General features: G+C 34.6%; 4 protein-coding genes across 6 annotated transcripts; 1 reads left to right on the top strand and 3 right to left on the bottom strand.

The window, feature by feature from the left end:
* The first annotated feature begins 2,626 nt into the window (after positions 1-2,626).
* On the top strand, positions 2,627-3,575 carry LOC106666780. The gene is made up of 5 exons (XM_014394211.1): positions 2,627-2,913; positions 2,976-3,066; positions 3,124-3,247; positions 3,311-3,410; positions 3,465-3,575. Exons 1-5 carry the CDS (start codon positions 2,821-2,823, stop codon positions 3,537-3,539), a joined length of 483 nt encoding a protein of 160 aa, XP_014249697.1. The 5' UTR covers positions 2,627-2,820; the 3' UTR covers positions 3,540-3,575.
* A 969-nt stretch (positions 3,576-4,544) lies between these two features.
* Positions 4,545-9,341, bottom strand: LOC106666777 (probable elongator complex protein 3). Its single transcript, XM_014394207.2, has 9 exons — positions 9,166-9,341; positions 8,603-8,847; positions 8,333-8,536; positions 7,231-7,674; positions 6,939-7,156; positions 6,696-6,828; positions 6,504-6,631; positions 4,807-4,988; positions 4,545-4,740 (listed from the first exon to the last, which is right to left on the bottom strand). The coding sequence occupies exons 1-9, from the start codon at positions 9,182-9,184 to the stop codon at positions 4,667-4,669; spliced, it is 1,647 nt and encodes a 548-aa protein (XP_014249693.1). The 5' UTR covers positions 9,185-9,341; the 3' UTR covers positions 4,545-4,666.
* Positions 9,342-12,454: 3,113 nt separating this feature from the next.
* Positions 12,455-16,044, bottom strand: LOC106666778. 3 transcript variants are annotated; one of them, XM_014394208.2, is made up of 4 exons: positions 15,700-16,042; positions 15,510-15,581; positions 15,198-15,287; positions 12,455-14,149 (listed from the first exon to the last, which is right to left on the bottom strand). In XM_014394208.2, exons 1-4 carry the CDS (start codon positions 15,785-15,787, stop codon positions 13,215-13,217), a joined length of 1,185 nt encoding a protein of 394 aa, XP_014249694.1. In that variant the 5' UTR covers positions 15,788-16,042; the 3' UTR covers positions 12,455-13,214. The 3 variants fall into 3 exon arrangements, with proteins under 3 accessions (XP_014249694.1, XP_024086052.1, XP_024086051.1); XM_024230284.1 differs by having other exon boundaries at positions 15,510-15,648; positions 15,700-15,790; XM_024230283.1 differs by lacking the exon at positions 15,198-15,287 and having other exon boundaries at positions 15,700-16,044.
* A 1,229-nt stretch (positions 16,045-17,273) lies between these two features.
* Positions 17,274-22,968, bottom strand: LOC106666779 (secretion-regulating guanine nucleotide exchange factor-like). Its single transcript, XM_014394209.2, has 5 exons — positions 22,867-22,968; positions 20,105-20,455; positions 18,160-18,319; positions 17,862-18,095; positions 17,274-17,807 (listed from the first exon to the last, which is right to left on the bottom strand). Exons 1-5 carry the CDS (start codon positions 22,882-22,884, stop codon positions 17,515-17,517), a joined length of 1,056 nt encoding a protein of 351 aa, XP_014249695.1. The 5' UTR covers positions 22,885-22,968; the 3' UTR covers positions 17,274-17,514.
* Positions 22,969-23,383: the final 415 nt, after the last annotated feature.

Raw genomic sequence — 23,383 nt, 5'->3', positions numbered from 1 at the left:
AACAGATGGTTAATTTTCATGCCGTAAGGTCAGGTGCATACAGACTGCTTGCTAACTGTACCAGTATTTCGATACGTTGCTTTGTTTAACGTGCGGTTGTTAATTAAAAAAGTAAGGTTTGTTTAGTTAGTCCGAAGTACTCATATCTTTGATTTTATCTTTACAGTCTTCAACTGAAATAACACCTAGAATATCCAATATTGTATTATGTGATATACGTTTGATCAAAACTGATAGAAACTTAATTCGTTATCACTTAGATGATGTACTTGTCACTTGATGTAACTTGTATTACTAATTGTAACCGTTAACTTTTTAACAAAGTGAGCTTTATAAAAAAGGTAAGAACAATTCGCATCCTTGGCGATTTAGGACGGGAAACTCCACACGTTTATTTATTAATAAATAAATAAAATAATAAAAGAGAATGATTTTCTAGATTCTCTCGGCCTTCTTTGCAAGTCAACGACCTTTCGAACGACGATTTGAAAATCTTTGGCGATCGGACTGTCATCGCCATCCGGGATGGACTCTATTCATGTTTATTCCTGTTCATTAAACGCCCTGGGAAGGCTGAGCGGGTACCAATAAGGGGGCTACAAGGACGCATACGAAGAAGACAAGAAAATAAAAAAGAAAGGACACAAGATGATTATTTACATCAGAAAGGCATATTTCATACTTTTGTTGTTATTAGAATTCCGAAAGCGACGCGCTAGAAAAAAGAATTATTATCTCATTTAAACCCTTTTAAAACAGTTTTAAAGATTCAAAATGAAAATTATTTATGTTTACGTTGGTCCATAGCAAATTGAACGTGAAATATGGCGTAACACTAAGCGGAACTCCTACACATCAAATTTAGATCCGAAAAACTCTTCATTAAGGAAAATTGCAAAATATTTGAAAACATCATGGAATAACATCGATAACAAACTTGTTCACCGATAGTATAAAGTGCATGCCTGCTCTGATGAAGACAAATATGACTTCATGGCCGACTGCATGGAACAGGTTCATAGACAAAATGATTCTATGGGTTTCTGCTGCCACCAAAAGAAAATAGAACGATAGGTAAGTCTTTTCCTCAGAAACTGCCATTATCACTCTTCGGACTGTTGCCTCACTATTCATAAAAAATTCAAGAAAAAATAAGAAATCACCAGGCTTAGACATATTCCCCACTAATCTGTTCAACAAATGTCCCCACACTAGGTTACTTCCCCATTCTCTGGAAAACCTCTAAAGTGGGTCTAAAGGGGGCTCGTCCTCATTATAACCCTGACCTACCATTGAAGATTTAAAAAAACTTGAAACGCGTCTTTCCCACCAGACCAGGGAGAATAAACGGACCAGGTGATCGTAATCGACCAAAGAACAGAACCATCACTCCTTAGATTACAAGAAGAAATTTTGAATTAACCAGCATTAAAAATGTAAATTACATAAAATATTCAAATGACAAGAACCTTTATTGCTAAAGAAAATGCAAGCTTACTGAACTATGGTTTTATGTTGGCCTGCAAGTCCGTGAATCCACATCGAACTGGCAATGGGTCTCTTTGAGGGTTTCACTCAAACGTATTCCGGCTTTGCGCCTTCTTCAATGAGGAACTTACTGAACTATCGTAGGTTACATAAACAACTAATTAAGCCTAGGTAATAATTGACAAAGAAGATGTATGGTGACCCTGAAACCTTGCACTTTCTGGGAATATGTCCTGCTTTGGCGGGTGCTCCGAAAAAACTGTCTTGGGAAGTGTGGAGTAAATATCCTTAACGATGGAACTAACGACGATACTTTTTCTCATGCATCTATGTAATAACTCGCTTGTAAATGGGTACACTTTGTAACTACATTTCTGAAGGTAACTATGACGGATTCCTGTCTTCTTTTTCAAGATCTGTTTATAATGTTGTCTCTCGGGAATGCATGCATATATCACGCTCCTTTTTATTGTTTCATATTTTTCTATGCTGAAGGATTAAGTATCAAATCTGTAATATGTGATAATTATTCTATCTCAACAGAACTGGGAGTACTATGAAACTTGGTTTGATCTGCAGTTACACGCACTGTTCTAAACTGTGCCTCCAGTCGACTAAACCAGATCTTCAGGTGAGAGCTCAAAAAATAGGTGGAATTTTGGTTCTACTTCGAGCTATTTCTACCTCAACTTGGCATTCCTTTAGCTGGATTTTTTCTTCTGACGAACTCAACACTTCGAGTCGAGTTTCATTATTTGATAACCGAAATCTCATGGGGATTTTCTATATGGTATTTTGTTTGGTCTGCAGTTACACGTGCTGTTCTAAACTGTGCCTCCAGGCGAGTAAACCAGGTCCTCGGGCCAGAGGTGAAATAGGTATTTTGGGTATACTTCAAGCTATTTCTTCCTCACCTGAGTCTTCCTTTAGCTGGATTTTTTCTTCTGACAAATTCATCACGTCGAGGTCACCAGTTCAATCATTTGGTAGCCGAAATCTCATAGGAATTTTCTCTATCTTCCGATGCGTGTGCTTAACAGCTATTTACTGTTCATTGCAGTCTTAAATTGTGCATTCAGCAAAATTTAACACCTCGATTCAATCCCGCTTAAATGGAATCCTTGTTATATTAGTGCAAAAACGGCTGATTGGTTGCGCGATGATCGGCTCGCTTTGCCATTTGGCGCTGGAATTCTGGAAAGGTTCCGGATTTGGGGTTGATATTTGATTTTGATAAAAAGCGTGGACTGGTCTGTTTGTTTTTGCTTATTTCCCCCCATTTTTATTTTATTATCCACATTGTTGAAGCAGTCAGAAAAAGCCGAATAATTCATGAGAAAAAGTACTTGTTACATGTCATTTCTGAATATGGAATCAATATCAACATCAAGCTCCAATTCAACTCAAAAGATAATCTCTGGTGAAGTAAGTTCAACTGACACTACCTTTATATAATCTTTATAATAATTGATATTTTTCCCTCATAGGACGTTAACGTGGAAAAATATCCACTTTCAGAATACTACGATAAACTACAGTCACTGGAGAACGATCTGGCGCTAAGTCGACAATCTCTTTGTAAGTCAGGTACATTCGAAGCTTTTGCAAAACTTTCAGTTGTACGTTTGTCGACAGGTCATGTCAATTCAAGTGTGTCAAAGATCAAAGAGATCCTGAACAGTCTGAATTTTGAAAATCTGCAAAAACAGATGGAAAAGCCGCTGGACAATGCTCAAGTCCTTTCAGTCAACAATCCAGAGTCAGTGCTGAAACATTGCAGCAAGGTGATAAAATACCTAAATTATTTTCCTTTTTTTTCCAGGAAGTTTTCAAACCTGCTTCACCTTTCCAGCGATTTGTTTTGCAACATTCAAAATTTCACAATTGATGGCACATTACCCAATCAATTATTGAATGGGCTGGTAATTTGTTATTTTTATATTTTATTGTAGAAAAAAATAAGTTTGCTTTTACAGGAAAAGGTAAACAGCGAAGTAGGAAAGATACATGAGCAGGCTTTGGAAATGAAGAAAAATTTCATTGATTCATGATGTATATAACTTAATTTATAATTGTAATTTTTTGTAATTAAATAAAATATCAACTCAACATTTTCTTTGGTGATTGATCAACCTTCTCAGTTTAAATATATTTTTCTTTTCAAAAGGTAGATTGGAATTGGATTGGCCTTAAAATATAAGAACAATTTTTCAAAATTGAAATCAAAAGTGCCAATACAACTGTGTAGCAATGTTGTGTATAAATTGTGTTGTAACGAATGTAGTGCTGTGTATTATGGTCAAACTAAACAATTATTGAAAAATAGATGTAGACAACACGCCTACGACGTTAGAGATGTAGATAAGCAAGGGACTGCGTTTTCCCAGCACAGTCAAAAATATAACCACACATTTGATTTTAACAATGTTTCTGTTATGGATAAAGAACAATTTTTAGGTATAAGATTGATTAAAGAGATGCTATACATTCATAAAAAATTCGCGTAACCTTAGAACAGATATAACAAACTTAAGTGTAATTTATAGTTCTATCCTTAACCAATAGCTTTAATAGTATAATATGTACCTGAATGGTTATATGTGATAATTTAATTTAGGATTGTTTCAAATTAATTTGTGGTTTCCTTTTAATTGTATTTGTCATATTTGATACCAAAATGTTATGGAATTTTTTATAGATTGAAGATTGAGTCAGTTAGCAATACTGTAGCATTTAGGAATATTTAATACCTTCGTTTATCGAAGGTGGGTTCTACCGGCTATCCGTTATCCACACATGTACCTGTTCATATAGTATTTTTTTATTTTTTTTTAGTTAGTAATTAAGGAAAATTTTAAAAATTGTATATTTGAAAATTTACTTATGTTAATTTGTTAATACAGAGTCCTGATGAAGGCGATATATTCTGCCGAAAGCTCGACAAGAAAATAAATGTTGTTTCTGTCTTCCTGGCCTCATCCCCAATCTACCTTTTGGAAAGAAAAATATATCAACTCAACATGAAATAATGTGCAAAATACGCAACTGCACAAAAGTAAAATTTTAAATATTTATTACAGACAAAGTGAACAGAAGAATATAGCGTAAAACAGCATTAATATTGTAAAAAGGATTATAAAAATTAACTAATTGTTAACAATAATAAAATAGGTTTTATTTAAAATGTCTTAGACATATAAGGTCCATCTAGTTCATATCCGATCTTTCTATAGTAGTTTCTCGTCCCGACTCCTGGAAAAACAGAAAGTTAATGAATAAGAAAAAGCCACCTTATTTTCTCTCACGTTATTTTATTACCTGATATGACAGCTATCTTTTTAGAACCGTGCTCATATTTCGCTATCCTTTCTGCTTCTTCCATGAGGAGCATTCCAAAGCCCTGGTGTTGAAATTTGGTTGGGTCGCGAGAACTGACAGGAACAACGCTTCCATAAACGTGCAGTTCTCTCACAATCGAACACCCCCCTAACAACTCAGGCCTGCAGTAAACGTAATATAAGCATTTAGTAAACAATAAAAAAAAAGTACAATGAAACTCCTTTCGAATTGAAACAAGGAAGAAGTGTATTTGTCAATTATTGACACGTTTAAAATAGGAATTTAAAAAAAAATTATGCTGTATTTAATAAATCTTTTTTTATTTTTCATCGAATTGAGTCCATTTGACTTCCTTAGCTTTATACAAACAAATGGATTAACTACTAGTCTAAGAACAAAGTAGTTTCCATGGGGAAAAAAGAACTCCCACACATGGATTACCAAAATCTAAAAATAGAGTAGGTGCCTGGGGTAAAAAAGAGCTGTCAAATGCCTAAATAATTCCTCTATTAAAAAAAGGAGCTTTCAAAGGAGAAACCTTATGAAGAAAAAGTGATTATGAATTTCCTTAAATGGATTAGCAAAGTCTAAAAATAGTTTCCTAGGGGAAAAAAAGAGCTGTCAAATGCCAAAATAATTCCTCTGTAAAAAAGGAGCTTTCAAAGGAGGAACCTTATGAAGAAAAAATGATTATGTATTTCCTTAAATGGATTAACTAAGTCTAAAAATAGTTTCCTAGGGGGAAAAAGAGCTGTCAAATGCCTAAATAACTCCTCCATGAAAAAGGATATTCCAAGGAGGAGCCTTATGAAGAAAAAGTGATTATGTATTTCCTTAAATGGATTAGCTTTGTCTAAAAATAGCTTCCTAGGGGGAAAAAGAGCTGTCAAATGCCTAAATAATTCATCTATAAAAAAGGAGCTTCAAAAGGAGGAACAGACCTTTTTTTTTTCTAATTTACAGTATATTACAACTACATCAATTGGGCAAAAAGCAACAATGGGTGCATAAAATAAATATATACAAGAAAGGAAATTGGCAGCACTACTAAAACCTTCACTATCCTTTTCAATTCCCAAAAATGGATTGTGGATATGTTCAAACGAAGTTCCCCAAGCAGATAAAGATTCCTGACAGTATGTGAGAAATAAGTAACTTAAAAAAAAGTTTTTGCTGTAAAAGAAATTAAAAAATGATCATAACAGTTATTTGTTTATATGTACACTAAAGACATTAATTTCTATACTCAACGACAAAAAACTGGCCACACTCATTAGGCATTAGTTAGGTATTTAATTTGTCATTAAATTATTTCCTGGTGTTTTGGTGATTTTTTTTTCCAAACCATCATCACTAAATATTTTTTATTGAAAATCATTAATTTCCTATTTCATTTTTATTTGGTTTACATTAGTATATGTATGTTGTAATTATGTAACAATTAAAAAAATAAAAATAAAAATTTTTAAAATAAATGTGGTGATTAAATAGAATGATTTTTTTTTAGTATGTTTTTACTGCTTATTTCAGTTCTATAGGGGTGAACTCCTCTGATGGGGACTGACACCAGTCAGAGGGATTTAAAATATATAGAAATCCAGAAATCCCATTTTTTTTCTGGGGTATGAAATCATTGTCTATTAAAATAGGTTTCACTGCACAAATCAATTAAATACCTGAAAGTGTCATCGGAACATTTTCTCAAGCGCAGTAGGCCGACGAGTATGTCTTGCTCAGGGTCTTCGTACGATAAGAATGTCTCCCAACCGCCATTCGCCATATAATCCCTTCTTATAAGTTCAATCTAGGAGTATTATTTTCTTAAATTGATTTAAACTGTATAAATACAATTTCTTTATGTGTAATACCTCGTAAGGTCTGACTTTGTTGTGTATTTCTTGAATACCGACTTCTCTGGTCCTTACATCCTTACATTCAACCCCGAGATCCTTCATCCTTGCCAAGGCCAGCTCCCTAAGATTACCATGTTCCACACCCGAACTGTGAACAATTTCCAATTTATGTTGAGCATACTTAAATTGCAATTATAGTTATATATAATTAATTATGTATAGTTTATTACAGTTATAATGGTTTAATTATAAACGCACCTAACAAGTGGCATGGGAATGTCCCGCTGTACTCTGTACACCCTGGTCCAAGGTGGGACAAGGGCAAGAATGTGTGCGATCAGATCGATAAGAGTGCTCGGTGGATAGCTTTTATATCTTCCAGTTTTCCAGAGCTCATAAAGCCCCGTGCCTCTTATAACAAGAGTTGGGTAGATTTTCAACCCATCCGCTCTAAATGCTGGGTTTTCAAAAAACTCCTTGGATAAAACAAATAATAAATGTTTTTATTATTTTGAACAGTGAACGTTTTTATTTTTTAAGATGTACTTACAATGAACTGCTCGGTGTCACGATGGATGTCAACGTTGGGCAAGTCAGGCATCATATGCGCGACAACTTTGAATCCACAGTCTTTCGAGAGCTTAAAGCTCTCACAGACAGACCTCACTGTGTGACCCCTGTTCGTATCCATTGCGACATCTTCGTAAACAGACTGTACACCGACTTCAAGCCGCGTACAACCGTAATGGAGCATGTCTGAGAGGTGGCGCTTGAGACAATAATCCGGCCTAGTCTCTATCGTGATCCCGATGCACTTAACTTTACTCTTCTCCGAGTACCTGACCGCTTCGTCGACATTATTACTGTGGTGCCCGGACAATGCGTCGTGAAGATTTCTTATAAAGTAGTCTCGATAGTCTTCAGGAAGGCACATGAAAGTCCCTCCCATCACTATAAATTCAACTTTATCCACGCTATGGCCTAGTTGCTTAAGCTGAAAAGAGTTTGTTTACATGTTACTACATCAAAGCGAAGGCTTTGTTTTAATCTATAATTAAAGAAGAAGAATAAAAACCCCAAAACTAATAGAGGAGACTTATTAAGATAAACTGATGGATCCAAAAAAGGAACAGGTTGTGGGGGCAGGAGTTAGAGACCCAGGGTTTGACCTAGCGAAACCTCAAGGGGCCACACCATCAATTTTCCAAGTCAAGATCAATAAAAAATTAAAAATACCCTAAAATGTATTCAGATATCTTGGACAGCCAAACAACACTGAAGACTTTTGACTCCACCATCTTTGAAAAGGAATAGAAGTTCTAAAATGTAGAAAAATATTGCTAAATGATATAAGGGGACTGCAGCAGCTGAGTGTTTAAGGCGTCAAACTCTCGGCTAGTAAATCTTGCAGTTGTTAGTTACATTTCCACCATCACCTCAGGAATTTATTTTCTGGCGTATAAGCGAAGCAGTGGTTGCAATGAAATTAACAAAGGACTTCCATTCTGACCCCCTTTAAAAATGAGTTTCTTCAATGTAGGAACACTGGCACACTGGAGGCCCAATTCACACACATATCGCTGCGAGCTCCCAAAAATGGAACCAGGAAAGAGTAAATATCCATAATAAAAAAATAAAAATAAAATATTTACTTGGTCGACACGATGTTTCGTCTGGAGATAAGGATCATAACGCGCCCGAATAGCCCTCATAGATGTCGGTTCATAACCTGTATAAGATTGCGTTGAATACTCAAAATCTGAGTCCGGCCCTCCTGGGCAGTAGACACAGATGTTTCCCGTCATGTTGATATGCGGGCAACGGTGAGGTTTGCACATCACCGCGACGACTGCTATCTGCAAACCACTAATATAACGAATTGTTCTTTTTTTGTCTTATTTTTTATACAATCTCTAACCCACCCCACTGGCCGTCCGTATAGGCTTCGCTTTCAGTTTTGGATATAATATCTTTCTCGATTCTTGCGGTACGGCTGCTATGATGTCAACAAGCTTCGGTGACGTTTCTAGACCGTATTTGGATGCGATCCTCGTCTTAAGTCGATTCAGATTGACATCACGCCCGTCTTTATGAGCGGCGAGAAGCTCTTGTATTATCTCGGCTATCGTGATCACCGCCCTCTCCTCCTTACTCATCTTCGAGTACTCTGTAACAAAAATCGTTCCTAATTTAATACTATTATACGACTTGTGCCAATTGATTTCAACTTTTAAACATGAAAGGAAACTCATAAATCTAGTAATTTCTACTTAAAATGAAGGTTGAATGTAGCTAGTTTGATATGTTCTATATTGGGTAAAAGGGAAAAACTTTTCTTTCATTTTTATGAATTGACACCATGATGTCATGTTTAAATAATGTTAAGTAAAATCACTATGTAAAATTATCGTTTTTGCTTTTGATTAATGGAAAGAAACTATTTTTTGTATGACTGATCGAAATCTATGGTGGCTTTTTTTATTACCAGTATTGTTTTTCACCATATTGATGGGTTTCTTTCTGCTATACTCTCTGATCAGCGATGAAACAACATAGTTGAATAACTATTTAAAAAAGATAAAAATAATAGTTATATTTGCATTAAAAAAACGTGTTGCACAATGTCAAAATACAAGAAGGTTTCACAACAGAATAATTGGAACTTTGGACGTGTGATTAAAGCCTTCAAGTTAACATATTGGCTTAATATAATATTTTATATTTATTATAAATATAATAAAACCTCAAACCGACGAATATATAAAATTATAAGAATAAAGTATTTCCCTCCCAAACGTACAAGATTCGAACTACATGTTCAACTCATTTGTCATATGATTCACTTTAAGCAATGGTTCAGTTAGTTAAAAATGTAGCAATTTTAGTTGTAATTAAACGTACATTAATTACGTTACACTATATGAAAAATATTTGTTTACATATGCAAATACTTAACGTTTGCTAATTATAATTGATTACTGATCTATATCAGCTCAAATCGGAACTTGTACATACATACATACTTACATACACACTTGAGCAGAGTTGAGCCTATTACTCCGCAATCCACCGGCAATTACAGCTACATTCTTTACTATTTAAATACCATTCACTCAATTAGATAGGGATAGGGATAAAAGAAGCAGCCACAAGGCCTTCTGCATCACGGGTAGATCTGATCTGCTCCTCTGGTTTTATAATTCACGGGCCAGCTTCAGGTTGTTAATCAACCAGCGGCTTCTTAGTGATGGATCTTAGCTTTTCCTGTCCTAGATGCAAAAACCTCTTCTCACTGGCAGTATCTGCACAGACTTTCTTCTGTAAGTACTCCTATCCAATGCACAGGCCTTCTTAGGTGGTAGTGCCCTGTCAGGAGCCCAACCAGAATCCTGGTTAGGTTGCATTTGCCTTTGTGTAATTCCTTTGTCAGTTTTGCAAATGGCAATGGAAATTCTATGAATTACTTCACATGCCTCATACCTGGGGTATGGTTCCACCAGGTTTTGGACTCATTGAGGATTTATTTTAAGATATATCCTCTTCCGTGGTAAGATGCTACACCACAGATGTTGCCTCCCTCTTTGGTTAAAATGTCAACCTCTATGCTCTGAATGCCCAGGGACCCAAGCCAGGGTCAGGTCATTGGTGACGCTGACTTCCACCAGGGTCTGCATGCAGTTCTAAACACTCTCTCCCTTCACCTCATATGAGGTTAGGGCATACCGAGGTCAGTCCTTGGACTTATCTGTCCAGCTACTGAGGCTATCAACAACTAGGTCATTTTAGCCTTCAACACAATCAGTTCCTAAATCCATTCACATTCTCTTTTATTCTTAAATACATTCTTTCCTAATTTACATACATTCAATTAGGGTGATGAAGTACTTGATATTCCTCTATCACCTTTTTCATCTATTATATAACTGATCCAATTGAGAGTCGATGGGATACTTAATATTCAACCATTAGCCCTCACAATACAATAAATACATTTTCCAACTTGTGCAACAAAGTAAGTTAGGTGTTTCTACATCTCAAATGCAAAAAAAGTCCATATGAACCATGGTACAATTCTCAACATTTGATTTTTTTTTTCCAACTATCTATCGTTTTTGTCATAGATCTACTTGTATCACTTGAACTAATCATTTTTATGAAAGAAAAAAAACCCTGAAAATGGCATTAAATTTTCTTTAGGAAGGCACTCTTCTAGAACTTTCAATTTAATTTTCAGTGAAAATAAATTTTTTAAACAACTGCTTAAAAAAAAAGAAAAAGAAAAAGAAGAAAAAAAGACAATAATCATAGTGAACAACCAAGGCAGAAAAATTACATTGAAATTTTTCTCTATTTGTGTGCTTTTTATTAAGTTAAAATTGGGTTTTACAACTTCTATACTGGCTTTTTTTTGGCTGTATTTAGTGTATATATATTGACCATTTTTTCTGCTTTGGTTGTTTATTACATTTATTGTCTTATTTTTATGTGTTTTGTTTGATTTTTATATTGCTTTTATTAATGCATATTTTAAGTTTATTAAATGAAGAAGTTGTTATGACATTTTCCATTTTCCAAGCTCTTTCCATTCTTGCTAAATTTAAAATTAGTAAAAAAAAAGGTAAATTTGCAACCTTGATGGAAAAATTAAAGGCAGAGCTTGGAAAATTTCAAAACAACTTGTTTGTGTAATATTCAAAATTACAATTAATTAAGGTTTTTAGTTGAGATAAAAAAGTCAATGGCACGAACGGGATTCGAACCCACGATCTTTGGCTAGATACGCCGCTGCTCTACCACTTGAGCTATCGTGACCTCGATCCACTCGGACTAACTTCCCATCTCAACCCCACCTTTTGAATTTTCCCTCCTTTTTGCCATTTTTCAAATGTCGTGTAATCGGATTGATTCTCGACGACAAATGAAATGGNTCGATCCACTCGGACTAACTTCCCATCTCAACCCCACCTTTTGAATTTTCCCTCCTTTTTGCCATTTTTCAAATGTCGTGTAATCGGATTGGATTCTCGACGTAGAGCTTTAGTGAAGTATACTTCATTTTAAATTAAGCTATTAGCTGCAAGAAAAAAAATCACATCAAAATTAGTCAGTGAATTAATCCAAAATTTACAAAACAACAACCTGATTTCTTGGGTACAAGGACACAAGGGAAGTTTGAATAACCTAAAGGCAGACACACTGGCCATAAGAGGATCCGCACGACCATATACAGATCCTGAACGTATTCTCAAGATAACAAAAACAGAGTCCTTTATCAGACAACGGATCCAAAAAAGGCAAAATAAAAAGTGGATAACCTCAAAAGATGTTAGACATAGTAAGCTTACGTTAAAACTCATTAAGACTGGCAAACTTACTGTAACTGTTAGAGAGGACTAATCGTAGAGGATTGATAAGGTCTATTTATTGGTCATCTACATAACATGGTATATTGAATGATCCCCATAAGAAAGAAGAAACAGCCACCTATATCAGTTTCAAATGCGAATGGCTTAATAGGGGCAACTTGGGTTGCAAAGAAAACCCAGGAAAGGAAATGTAGTAAATGACTGCCAATGACCAGTCTTTAAAAGAAGGATCGAGTCGATTGCACTAAATTAAGGAACTAGGAAAGTGCAATAAGCTGGAAGGCTGCAATGCTTGGGGATCGAAAATCCCCGACTTCCTAGTATCCATCATCAACATTGAAGGATAAAGGTAATTTAATTTTATTTAATACTTCTTCATGAATATTTGTATAAACATATAAAACAAAATGAATTATAACATCATTTTATTTCAGCAAAAATAAATATTTACAGTGCTTTACTAAAATCCGCTTCTATCTAAAGTAAAGGCTAAACATTCTGGCTAGTTTTTACATAATTTAAAAAATATTCAACGATTATAAATTAACAATTAAAAAAATATCACAGAAAGGGATTTTATTTATTTTCAAGATAGAGCTAATTTATTTACCAGTATAATTTATCACTTTGTAATTTTTTTTTTCAAATTACATTTTTTTAGTAGTGTTAATAAATTATTCTGACATCATTGGCTATCATTACAGTCTCATTCAACCAGCATAGTTGAATGGGAACAGTGATGGTCAAAGTGATCAGATTTAAAAAAAAAAAAAAAAAAAAAAAAAAAATATATATATATATATATATATATAAAATTCCTGTCATTCAGGAGGGCTTATTAATCTACTACCTATTCTCAATTAAAAAGCCATGGGCTTATGCAGGGATTTGAACCCAGAATCACAAGGGTAATAATAATACAGCATTTTAGTTAAGATTTTTTTATGTCGTTACTAACTATAATAGTGATTAATAAAATAAAAAATGTGTCCTGGCAATTGTATAATTAATGTTGCTTGTTTTCAGATTTTATGCAAAAGAAAATTTTGTTTTGTGAAGCAACTTTTGACAAGTTATTCTATATTGTTTCTAAAAATAGGGTTGTTGTAACAGAGATAAATGATATCAAGAATATGAAAACATTACTACAAATGGTCAAATTAAATAATTACTTTCTTGCCTTAACTATTCTAATAGTTTCATAGATTTTTGTTTTAAAAGTCTCAATTTGACTTTCGGACATTTCTTTAAGATCGGGTAACAAACTTAGAAGGTACATTTCCTTTGATTTCACATCTCGGTTGAATGTGTCCTTTCCATTGAGTGGATCAATGAGCAGATTGGTGTCTTCACTGTTCGAATCTGTGGGATTGCTGACCCAAACGACTTCAGAAGTGGAGATGTCTTTTAACTCCTTCAGGCTCATAATTTGTTCATCCATCAAATCCATATAGTCACTTTCCATTTTTATCTTTATCTCATTGTTTGTCGTCGTATTGTAATTATCAATTTCTTTTACTACAGTTTTTAAATTGATGTTGCGATGCGGGATTGTGTCGCATTTGATCAAGAAAGTTTTGTCTTTACGACATATGTCAACGTTCATGTCAAAATGATCTACACAACAGTAATAGTTTCCTGAATCGAAATCTGTTCTCCCTACAGCCTCAAACCACCTAGCTCTCATTTCATTAATAGCCGGAACTTTAATGAAAAGCTTTCCTGGACATTTGTGAACACTACTTGAGCAACTGGGGACAAAGCAAGGCCAGTCTTGGGATGCGAGTATCTCCTGCTCATTTTTTAGCTTAATGTTGAAACGCGGCAACACACCTTTATACAATTTCAACTCTTCCTCTCCTGAAAACCATTTATCATAGTTCAAGCTATCATGTGTCAAATCGAAATGCCTCTGGCAGCAATATTGTGGTCTGTTTATCTCTTTTGGAAGGTATAACTGATTCGAGACACCAATAGCTTTAAGCCACGTCTTTCTTAAATTGTTTTCAATCGGTAGATGAATAAAAGTCATGTTAGGGCATGTTATGCTGTTACTTCCACAAGCAGGTACAATGCACCTTATAATGTTCACTCGATTACAAACTGAAACAAGTAACAACAAATAATAAAATTATATATATTATATATTTATTAAAATGAATAAGTTTAAGTATTGATAAATCCATACATCATGCATTTTATATTTGCTGCAATAAATTGATTGAATTTTTGCATAGGCTCGAATTCGCACATGTACAAACCAGTTCCAAGTTGAGCCTATTTGCTTCTCTTGGTTCATGGGCAAGGCCAACTTTAGCTATTTATGTTTAATTGCCAGCAGACTCAAGAATCAATTACCCAGGGTATTGGTAGTCCAGGGGGAGACCTCAGTTATCCGTCCAACCAGAGATGTTGGGCTCTGGGGGGGGGGAGTGCTGTCAACAGCTAGGTCAATTCAGCTCCCAACTCATGCAGTCCAGACCCATTCTTACTCACGTTCATTCTTAAATACATGCACTCCTATTTACATACCATTCATTCCATTAGCCAAATACCGAGCACTCCATCACCATTTACAGATCTTATACAACTAACCTAATTGAGGGTCAATGGGCTACTAGATATTCTGCCTCTGACACATTCACGCTAATAAATACATTCACTCTCAACACAAACTAGTTACACACAATATTATTAATATATACAATAGAATAGCCCCAATTCCTCCAATAATAATTCTCTTATCGGGTGGCATTCTTACACGCTATCTATATGAAGCTAAGGAATCACACCCTGCAACTTGGTGGGACATATCGAGCAACCTTTCTCAACAAAGTAAGTGCCAATCGGGTGAGGTCGACCCTTCTTCTACGAGTCAGATCCTCCGAGTGCCACTTATCAACACTTGAGAACTTCCCTGTTAACCCGGCCTATTGACGCTGCCACCTTTTTTAATAATGTTTTTTATTGCATTATTACTGACAGAGAGCCGGATCGCGGTGGTTGGGACATACTGGCCTTTGCGCCCCTCCGTCTTTCTATTATAAAAAGGTTCATCCTTCTATGCTTGTGTATTTCATCATACACTTTTTTTGCAGATTCAATCCTGGAAATACACCAAAGTTGTACAGTTTATCACAATTTATCCTACCTTTTGTCAAATTGGAGGCGGAAGACATGTCAGCAGGTGCGTTGTCATAACTGGCCCCTTGCATTGAACCACTTACAGGCAATTCAACAGCTAAAACAGTAAATTAAAAAATATTCAACTAAATAAGGATTTAACTTCTTCTTAAACTGATCGAATAAGTTGACTGAATAATTGAGGGTGCTGAAGATCAACACGAGTCCATTCATTCGCAGACCAACCAACCGACTTTAAGGTTATTCTGAATGACAAGGTCTATTATAATCTGTACGATCGAGATAGATTGATAAACAGCTTAATGTATAACACTCCTACCTTGTTTTTGTGCATTTGGCAAAACGTTTGACCCTTCCTCTTTTATCGAACAGTCAATCATCAAATCACCGACTACAATCAGAAAATCTGTGTGAAGAGTTGCACTGACAAATTTGATCTAACTCAACGATCACTGAAACTAGTCAATTTTTGTTGACACAAGTGGATGGACAAGCTTACACATGCTTACCTTTTTCTCTCGTCAGTTTGGTCTTTTTTCGTTTCGAACGTGTGGTGGGATGGTAAAGACTATCATGCTTGTCTCTATTCCCTGGCATTATGCCTGCGAATAATTGTATACACTACTATAGTCTGTAAAGTCAGTGACTTGAAATTAATGAGAAAGAAAATGGTTTATTAACAGGTTCAACACAACAAGCCAGGAGTCAAGTTGTCACAAACGAGATAAAATTAAAGATGAATAAATTTATTATCCATAAAATATTTATAAAATTGTTATCAGTCAAAAACCAAAGGGCTCTTGTTTACCAAAACACAAATGTAACTATCAGTATCGACTATCGACTACCTCCCTAGTTCGATTTTCCACTGCCAACATCAATCACATCTTATATTAATTCCCTCTAAACCCATATTTGTTATTTAAAAAACCATGAGCTCCAAATCTCAATTTAAGCAATTATATATTGCACAACAATATGTTTAACGGTACGAACATAATTTTAGTGTATATACCGCCGTAGAGAAAGGTTGCTCGATGTGTCCCTCCTAATTGTAGATACAAATCCTTGGCTCTCTATAGAGAGCGTGTAGGATTGCCACCAGAAACGAGAATCGTGCTTGAGCACGGTTGCGAGTGTCTGAGACCCTTGTTCTAATTTTTGGAGGAAACAGATTTTTTTTAAAATTGAATATAATACTGCCCTAATGTGTTTATTTATTAATATAGACAGAAAAAAATTCCAAATACTATTCATATAAAAATATAGAAAACAATAACACGATAATATATTTACTTGTGCTTGAGCAAGGCAGTGAGAACATGGGCCCCCTGTGCTGATCCTTGTTGGAAATGGGGTTGTTCTATTATATATAGTAATAATAGCTGTACTTACCTAGTGTAGAGTGAATGTATTTATTAGCGTGAATGTGTTATGTGAGAGGGTTGATGGATGTATATTGAGTAACCCATCGACCCTCAATTAGTTGTATAATATGTGTTATACGAGGTTATGGAGGAATATCAAGTACATCATCATCCCAATTGAATGAATGGTATGTAAGTAGGAGTGAATTTGTTGTGAATGAATGTTGGGTGCTGAATTGACCTAGCTGGGAGGTAGGGAAGGACCTGAGGGAGGGAGAGAGGGAGAGAGAGAGAGAGAGAGAGAGAGAGAGAGAGAGAGAGAGAGAGAGAGAAAATTATTTACAAGCTCTCAAAACAACGTTTTGCCACTCAAGGTTACATACATTACTTCATCAGCATGGACCTGGTTCACGCTGCCCAAGGTTCCTAACCCAAGGCTGCTCCTGGTTCAACCAGGGTATAAACAGGCCTGGACCAGAGACTGAGGTTACTCAACAATCTAGAGTACAGAAGTGAAAAGAGATTTAGATTTACAGTCAGCATGTGGGTCTAAGAGTCATGTACAGTGACGCCTGTCACCTGAGTACTTAGGTGGACTCTTCGTCAGTAGAAGAGGACCTCTAGCAATCCACCATAGTGAGTGAGTGGGAAAATTTCTTATTTTAACTAAGAGGACATACTTAAATAAATAGATTGAAGAAATACTTTATTTATTTATAAGCTAATGTGACGACAAAAAGGTCAAAAGAACAGGCTAATTATAAATACACAGCAGATTTGAAAACATTGATATAAAACTACAAAATTCTTTATTACAATGTAATCAATTTTAATTGATTGTTGTGACAAACAACCTTAATTTTAACTGAGCACATGGAGTTAAAAAAAAGAAGAAATTGTGCCAAATAAATAATCCAATTTTAAGAAAGTGTACAAAATATAATTTTAAATATATAATTATAAAGTTAAAGCAAAGCTCTGGCTCGCACCAACACCGATTTTGACGATGTCTTTCAGGTTTACTTTAGAGGGTTCAAGCACGTTGTCTTTGTCGAATGTGCAACTACCATGCTCATTCCAACCCCAGGTCCAAAGAGTGTTTTCAACAAGTCCTAGGTTGTGTTCAGCACCTGAGATTACGTCATTGAAGTTATAACCAGGAAGAATTTTTGGTCGCCATCTAACAGCTCCACTAGAGTCACCCAGTTGTCCATAGTTGTTCCTTCCCCAGTTGATCAGCTTTCCACATTCTAGAATAAATTCTGTTGACTAGGGTCCATTTTCAAACTGAATTAATTACTAACTTGATAATACAGCTGAGTGAGTCCAGCCGGACATTAATTTTGAATTGAGTATTTCAGAAGCAGGCACCGGCAGCTCCACTTCGACTGGGTATTTCGAATTTTCATGGACTGCAGGATCCAGGCCTAGTTGGCCAAACTTGTTGGCGCCCCATGAATACAGCTTACCTTCTTTTGTTACAGCCAAGCTGTGATTCATGCCACAACAAATATTCACAACATCTTTCAACCTGTCAACTTTTTGCAAATTCCATATTAATATATGTAAATTTAATGTTTAATGTAAATAAAATAGACTTACCAGGATGAAATCCGATCCTGTTGTCATCTCTTCCTAATTGGCCGCATTTTCCACTTCCTGCAGAAATTATGGTTCCATCTTCCTTAAGAATAAGGCAATGTCTCAAGCCAACTGCTATATCTTTGACTTTATCCTTCGTTAATAACTTTATATCAAGAATCTGTAATTATATTACACAATAGCTATTTTTCATGCAACTATTTAAATGTTAATAACTTATATTTAATTAATCCATATTTACTTGGTGGTCATAATTGACATTGATTATACCAATTAATTATTAGTTTTATCTAAGGTTTTTGGTGCTGCTGTTCTAAGATCGAAGTCACAATAACTCAAGTGGTTAGGGCAGCGGCATATTGAGCCCAAGGTCGTGGGTTCAAATCCTGCTCATGACACTAACTTTTCATCTCAACTAAAAACCTTAGATAAAAAGAATAATTATTTGGAATATATAATTAATTAATCAATTTGTATTTTATTTGGTCCTAATTAACCAAAGTGTGGATGAAAAATTAACGTCACGAGCAGGACTCGAACCCACAACCTTCGGATAGATATGCTGGTGCTTTAATCATTTGAGCTATCGTACCTCGATCCTCTGGGACACCAAATCCTATCAACCTATATTTTTTTTTTAATTTTTCCCTTTTTTTTTGCCATATATTAAAATATTGTTTAATCAGATTTAATTCTTGGTGAAGTGGCCACAGGGAGCTGTTAGCGAAGTGCAAGTACTTCAGTAATTATTATATTAATCCATATATGTATTTTAGTAAGTCCTAATTAACAAAAGTAATGATTTAAATTGATTTATAATTTTTATTCAAAGCGTGGCTGAGATGAAAAATTAGCGTCATGAGTGGGGGGACTTCATTTCATTGAAAATCAAATCTGATTATACAATATTTGAATATATGGCAAAAATAGGAACATTTGAAAAAGTAGGTTCAGACATTGAGTTGGTATCCCAGGGGACCGAAGTCACTTCACCTCAAGTGGTTAGAGCACCGGGGTATAGACTGGGAGGTCATGGGTTCAAGTCCCACCCATTACACTAATTTCAATTTTTCATTATGTACATTCCCCCTGTCTTCCTAGGTTTCTTTTGATTTAATTTTGGTTATTTTATTTTATTTTTTTAAAATTTAACTTTATTATTTTATTTTGTTTATTTCCTTTTTAAATATAATTTATTATAGTTTTAATGTAAGGTCTTGGTTGAGATGATGGGTTTGAATACTACTCAAGGCACTAACTTTATTATTTTATTTTGTTTATTTATTTTTTAAATATAAATTTTATTTTAATTAATTATAGTTTTAATGTAAGGTCTTGGTTGAGATGATGGGTCTGAATCCTTTTCATGACAATTGCTTTTTCACCTCATGACCTTCGATTAAAAGTAAATAAAAATAATTAATATGGACTTCTACATGCATATAGGGATGAATTTATTATTTCTTATTTCATTTTTTAAATTTTTTACGAGGGTACGCAGCATCAGAGGTCATATCAACCCTCAGGGTCTCTGTTTTGAAAAAAAGTCTATTTTTAAGGGTGTTGGGTCTAACCACTACTAGGTTTATATATTGCTGTCAATATTAAAAATAATTCAAATAAATAATTAATGACACATTTTACTATAATTATTGTAAAATATTTAATTACAGATCAAAATATCAAAATCACAAGCATTGTTTCTTTTAATAATGAAACTTTTGATACTGTAAGGTACTTATTTTTATTAAATTTTGTGCTATTGAGCAAAAAATTAAAGAGTAAACAAATACATTTTGAAATTGATTTTTCTTCCTCTTATTTGGGCAATAAAAATATTTTTTTTTCAATAATTTTTTCATCTTCAAATCTATTCTCTATTTTGAAAACTGAAATTGGTCTAATGTGAAGTAAAAATACTTACTTATATTAAAATAACAAACACCTGTTTCTCAGGGAGTCCTAGTTGGCCGAAGCTGTTCGATCCCCAGCCAAAGCACTGTCCGTCAGCTGTGAGGGCGAGCGAGGTGTTCCACATGGTTGCAACCTTGGACAGCCTCAAACCGTCAAATTGGTCCAATTTTTCAAAATTAGGCACGACATCACCACCATTAACTACATCGTCTTTGCCGGCAAACCAAAGGGAGCCATCGTCACTAAGCAGGAAACTATGATTTGCACCACCAGACATGCAAACGATTCTGTCCATGGAAACGTCTTTCATCTTGACTTCAACTGGCTCCCTACACTCTTCAGCAGTTGTCCCCTGGCCTAGTTGGCCACAACTGTTTGGCCCCTTCAAAAACCAACAGAAAATATTTATTTGAAATCATTAGTTGTATTATTTTAAATTCCATTAAGGAAAGTTGAACTTATATGCAAATCAAGTGGTCATTCCTCCATGTATCTGTACCTTCCTAACACTTTGCTGATTTTTTTTGCATCATTATTGCCTTTTCAAAGTCGCAGTATAGCAACCAGATGTCTGTGTGTCTCTGCGTCACCTTGACTGAATCAAGAAGGTTTATGCCTATTTACACACTTTCTTAAGGTGACTGAAGGGGCACAAGATCACAGATAGTTATAATTAATTTGGTTGTCTCTCTGGAATTGGTGAGTTGATTTTTCTTTTCTAAACACAATTTATTGTGATTCTGTCCAATTGGTCAAATGCAGTGGATACAGTTAATTTTTTTCTATTTAATTTTTGTCAAACCCTTCGTACCCACATCAGGGTCACTGCATTTTTTTCCAAGATTTCTGAGAGATTGAATGATCTCCCAGACAATAATTTGATAATTTCAGATCATCAATGCGAGTTTGCCTAATTGTGATTCTGGCCCAGTGGCACAAGTTCTGCTACTTCTTTTTCTAGTTTATCAGCTAAATAATTTTATTCATCATCTGACATGCTATTATATCCAATATATTTCAGAGATGTTACACTTTTTACACAATTAACTTATTGTTTATCTTCACACACTACACAATTTTTCCTGATCATCCTAGACTGCCAGTCCTCACCATTTTAGTAAGGTGAACCACCGAGTATTAATTTCAACATAGTGCCATGCTTATTTGTCATTGTAGTTCAATGGCCGCAAGAACTGCTAATTTGTGTTTAATTTGTAATTTGTTACAACTCGTATTTTGCCATTGCTAGTGATTCTGGGATCAAATCTTAGCTCATAGAAATTTAATAATAATGTAAAAAAGTATTGCAAAGTGGTTTAAATACTTGTCTATGTCACTCAATGGGTAGCTGGACATTTTCCCTTCATATATGATAGGAATTAGTTACTTTAATATGCCAATTATTTTGAGTTTATTTTTTTTCATTTCTCCCTAATCCCTCATGCCCTTGTACCAAATTTTCCCAGATATGTAAGAGATTTACTACTACCAGAATATAGTTTTATCGTTTCTGACAATGCTAGTCTGTCAATCCTTGTTGGTTTGGTCTGTCAGACATATTACAATAGCGGGTTTGATTTCAGGTTGAGATCTGCAGGATAATGAACCTGTAGTTTGGTCATCCTAGTCTGCTCATCTTCACTAGATTGGTCAGGTGCATTACCCAGATTTATTTTCAGCCTATGGCCTTGCTTATTTGTCATTCTTGTCCAGTGGGTGAAAGTACTGTAAATTATTGTAATTTATTCCGACTCGTATTTGCCACTTGAACGGTTCTGGGCCCAAAACCGGACATAGACTGTTGAACATTTAATTTTTGATAATAATATGAAAAAAGTATTGAGTGAAATGATTTGACATCTCTGACATTAAGCCCTTCTGTCTGACAAGAATTACTTTACTAGTTCCTTTTGCAAGTTTATCAGTAATTTAAATTCTTTTACACCCTTCATGTTCTTGTATTCAGATTTTCCCAGATATCTGAGAGCTTTGAGGAATTGTAAGCATATAGTTTTACCGTTTCAGACAATCCTAGTCTGTAAATTCTGCATTTTGTTTTCTTCAGTAGTGGATTTGATTTCATGTTGAACTCTAATGGGTAATGGACCGCAGTTTGGTTATTTTAGATTGTACTGGCCTCTCTATACTCGCCGCTTTGGTCTATCAGATGCATTCCAGCATGCTGCCATCTTCAATAGTGGTTTGTTTTCATTTTAAAGTTATATTTGGTTGTTTAAAATCACAATAGTCTGCTAATCCTTGCAGCTTTTTTTGTAAGTTGCAAAACGATATTTTGCCATATTCAGTAATCAGTTTGATTTCATGTTGAGGCTTAAAGAGCAATGACGCTGTAGTTTGGCCTTTTCAAATCAACCTAGTCTGCCTATCCTCACCAGTTTCATTTTCAGCACATGACAATCCTCATGTGTCATTCTGGTACAATGGTTGCAATTACTGCTAATTCTCATAACTTCTGTTCTGGCTCATATGTGCCAAACTAGCTGTTCTGAGTTCGATTCTTGACATTTCATATAGAAATTTGTGAAGTAGTCTCACTGTCCAAAAGTATAACTGTGCTTCTTTCAACATTTTTTATATTTGAAAAAAACAAAAACAAAAAAAACAACTATTTTTTCCATTTAATATTATCTTATTACTGCATTTTATATCGTATTAATGAACTCGAAATTCCCATTTTTCACCACTTTCTTAAACAATTTTGGGTATTCATGTTCTTATTTATAAAAAAAAACTTGTTGAAATTAAATAGAAGGGACAAATTGTTTGTCTTACCCAAGAGAAGAACCTCATTGTTTTGTCTAAAATTACTAAAACAAGCCCCAAAGCCAAAACAACAACAAACTAGAACTTTTAGTGATACGTTATCAAAGTCAAGGCCGATGAAACAGTGGTTGTCCCGATCCGTTACCTTCCATCTCTGGTTATAAAAAAAACAACCTGTTGATTAATTGTAGTCAAAAAATTTTTGCGCTGGTTCTTTGGGAAAAAATAAATTTAGTTGAATGATTTAATGATTAACATAGGGAAGAAAACATAAAAATTAATTATTCGTTAAAAAAAGAAAAAATTATCTTATTATTTTAATTCTTCTTTTCCTTCATTCTACGATCAAATGTGCAGCATGTTATAGTTTAATTATTACATATTTTTAAAAGTTAAATTATCTTTCATTATTTTTTTAGTTAGTAGGTAGGTTTAGGTAGTATTAGTTTTTTAACTTGCACTTCTGTACATGTATATATTTCCATATTTAACTTTATATTATTTCTAATTAAATGTTTTACTGAAT

The sequence above is a fragment of the Cimex lectularius genome, unplaced genomic scaffold (genome assembly GCF_000648675.2).
Source record: "Cimex lectularius strain Harlan isolate CLEC.00 unplaced genomic scaffold, Clec_2.1 scaffold2, whole genome shotgun sequence".
Classification (NCBI taxonomy): Eukaryota; Metazoa; Arthropoda; class Insecta; order Hemiptera; family Cimicidae; genus Cimex; species Cimex lectularius.
The sequence above is the reverse complement of the archived record's forward strand: the minus strand, read 5'-3'. Positions and strand labels throughout refer to the sequence as shown.

Coding starts and splice junctions, on each gene's coding strand:
- LOC106666779 (XM_014394209.2), bottom strand. Junction 18,096..18,159: donor CAGGATCGGATTTCATCCTG/GTAAGTCTATTT, acceptor ATTTGCAAAAAG/TTGACAGGTTGAAAGATGTT. Junction 17,808..17,861: donor TCACTCAGCTGTATTATCAA/GTTAGTAATTAA, acceptor AATTTATTCTAG/AATGTGGAAAGCTGATCAAC.
- LOC106666777 (XM_014394207.2), bottom strand. Junction 6,829..6,938: donor ATTCCCATGCCACTTGTTAG/GTGCGTTTATAA, acceptor AATTGTTCACAG/TTCGGGTGTGGAACATGGTA. Junction 6,632..6,695: donor ACAAAGTCAGACCTTACGAG/GTATTACACATA, acceptor TAATACTCCTAG/ATTGAACTTATAAGAAGGGA.
- LOC106666778 (XM_014394208.2), bottom strand. CDS start 15,787: ATGCCAGGGAATAGAGACAAGCATGATAGTCTTTACCATCCCACCACA. Junction 15,582..15,699: donor CAAACTGACGAGAGAAAAAG/GTAAGCATGTGT, acceptor TTCTGATTGTAG/TCGGTGATTTGATGATTGAC. Junction 14,150..15,197: donor CGCCTCCAATTTGACAAAAG/GTAGGATAAATT, acceptor TACTTGTTTCAG/TTTGTAATCGAGTGAACATT.
- LOC106666780 (XM_014394211.1), top strand. CDS start 2,821: ATGAGAAAAAGTACTTGTTACATGTCATTTCTGAATATGGAATCAATA. Junction 3,067..3,123: donor GCTAAGTCGACAATCTCTTT/GTAAGTCAGGTA, acceptor GTTTGTCGACAG/GTCATGTCAATTCAAGTGTG. Junction 3,411..3,464: donor ATCAATTATTGAATGGGCTG/GTAATTTGTTAT, acceptor TTGCTTTTACAG/GAAAAGGTAAACAGCGAAGT.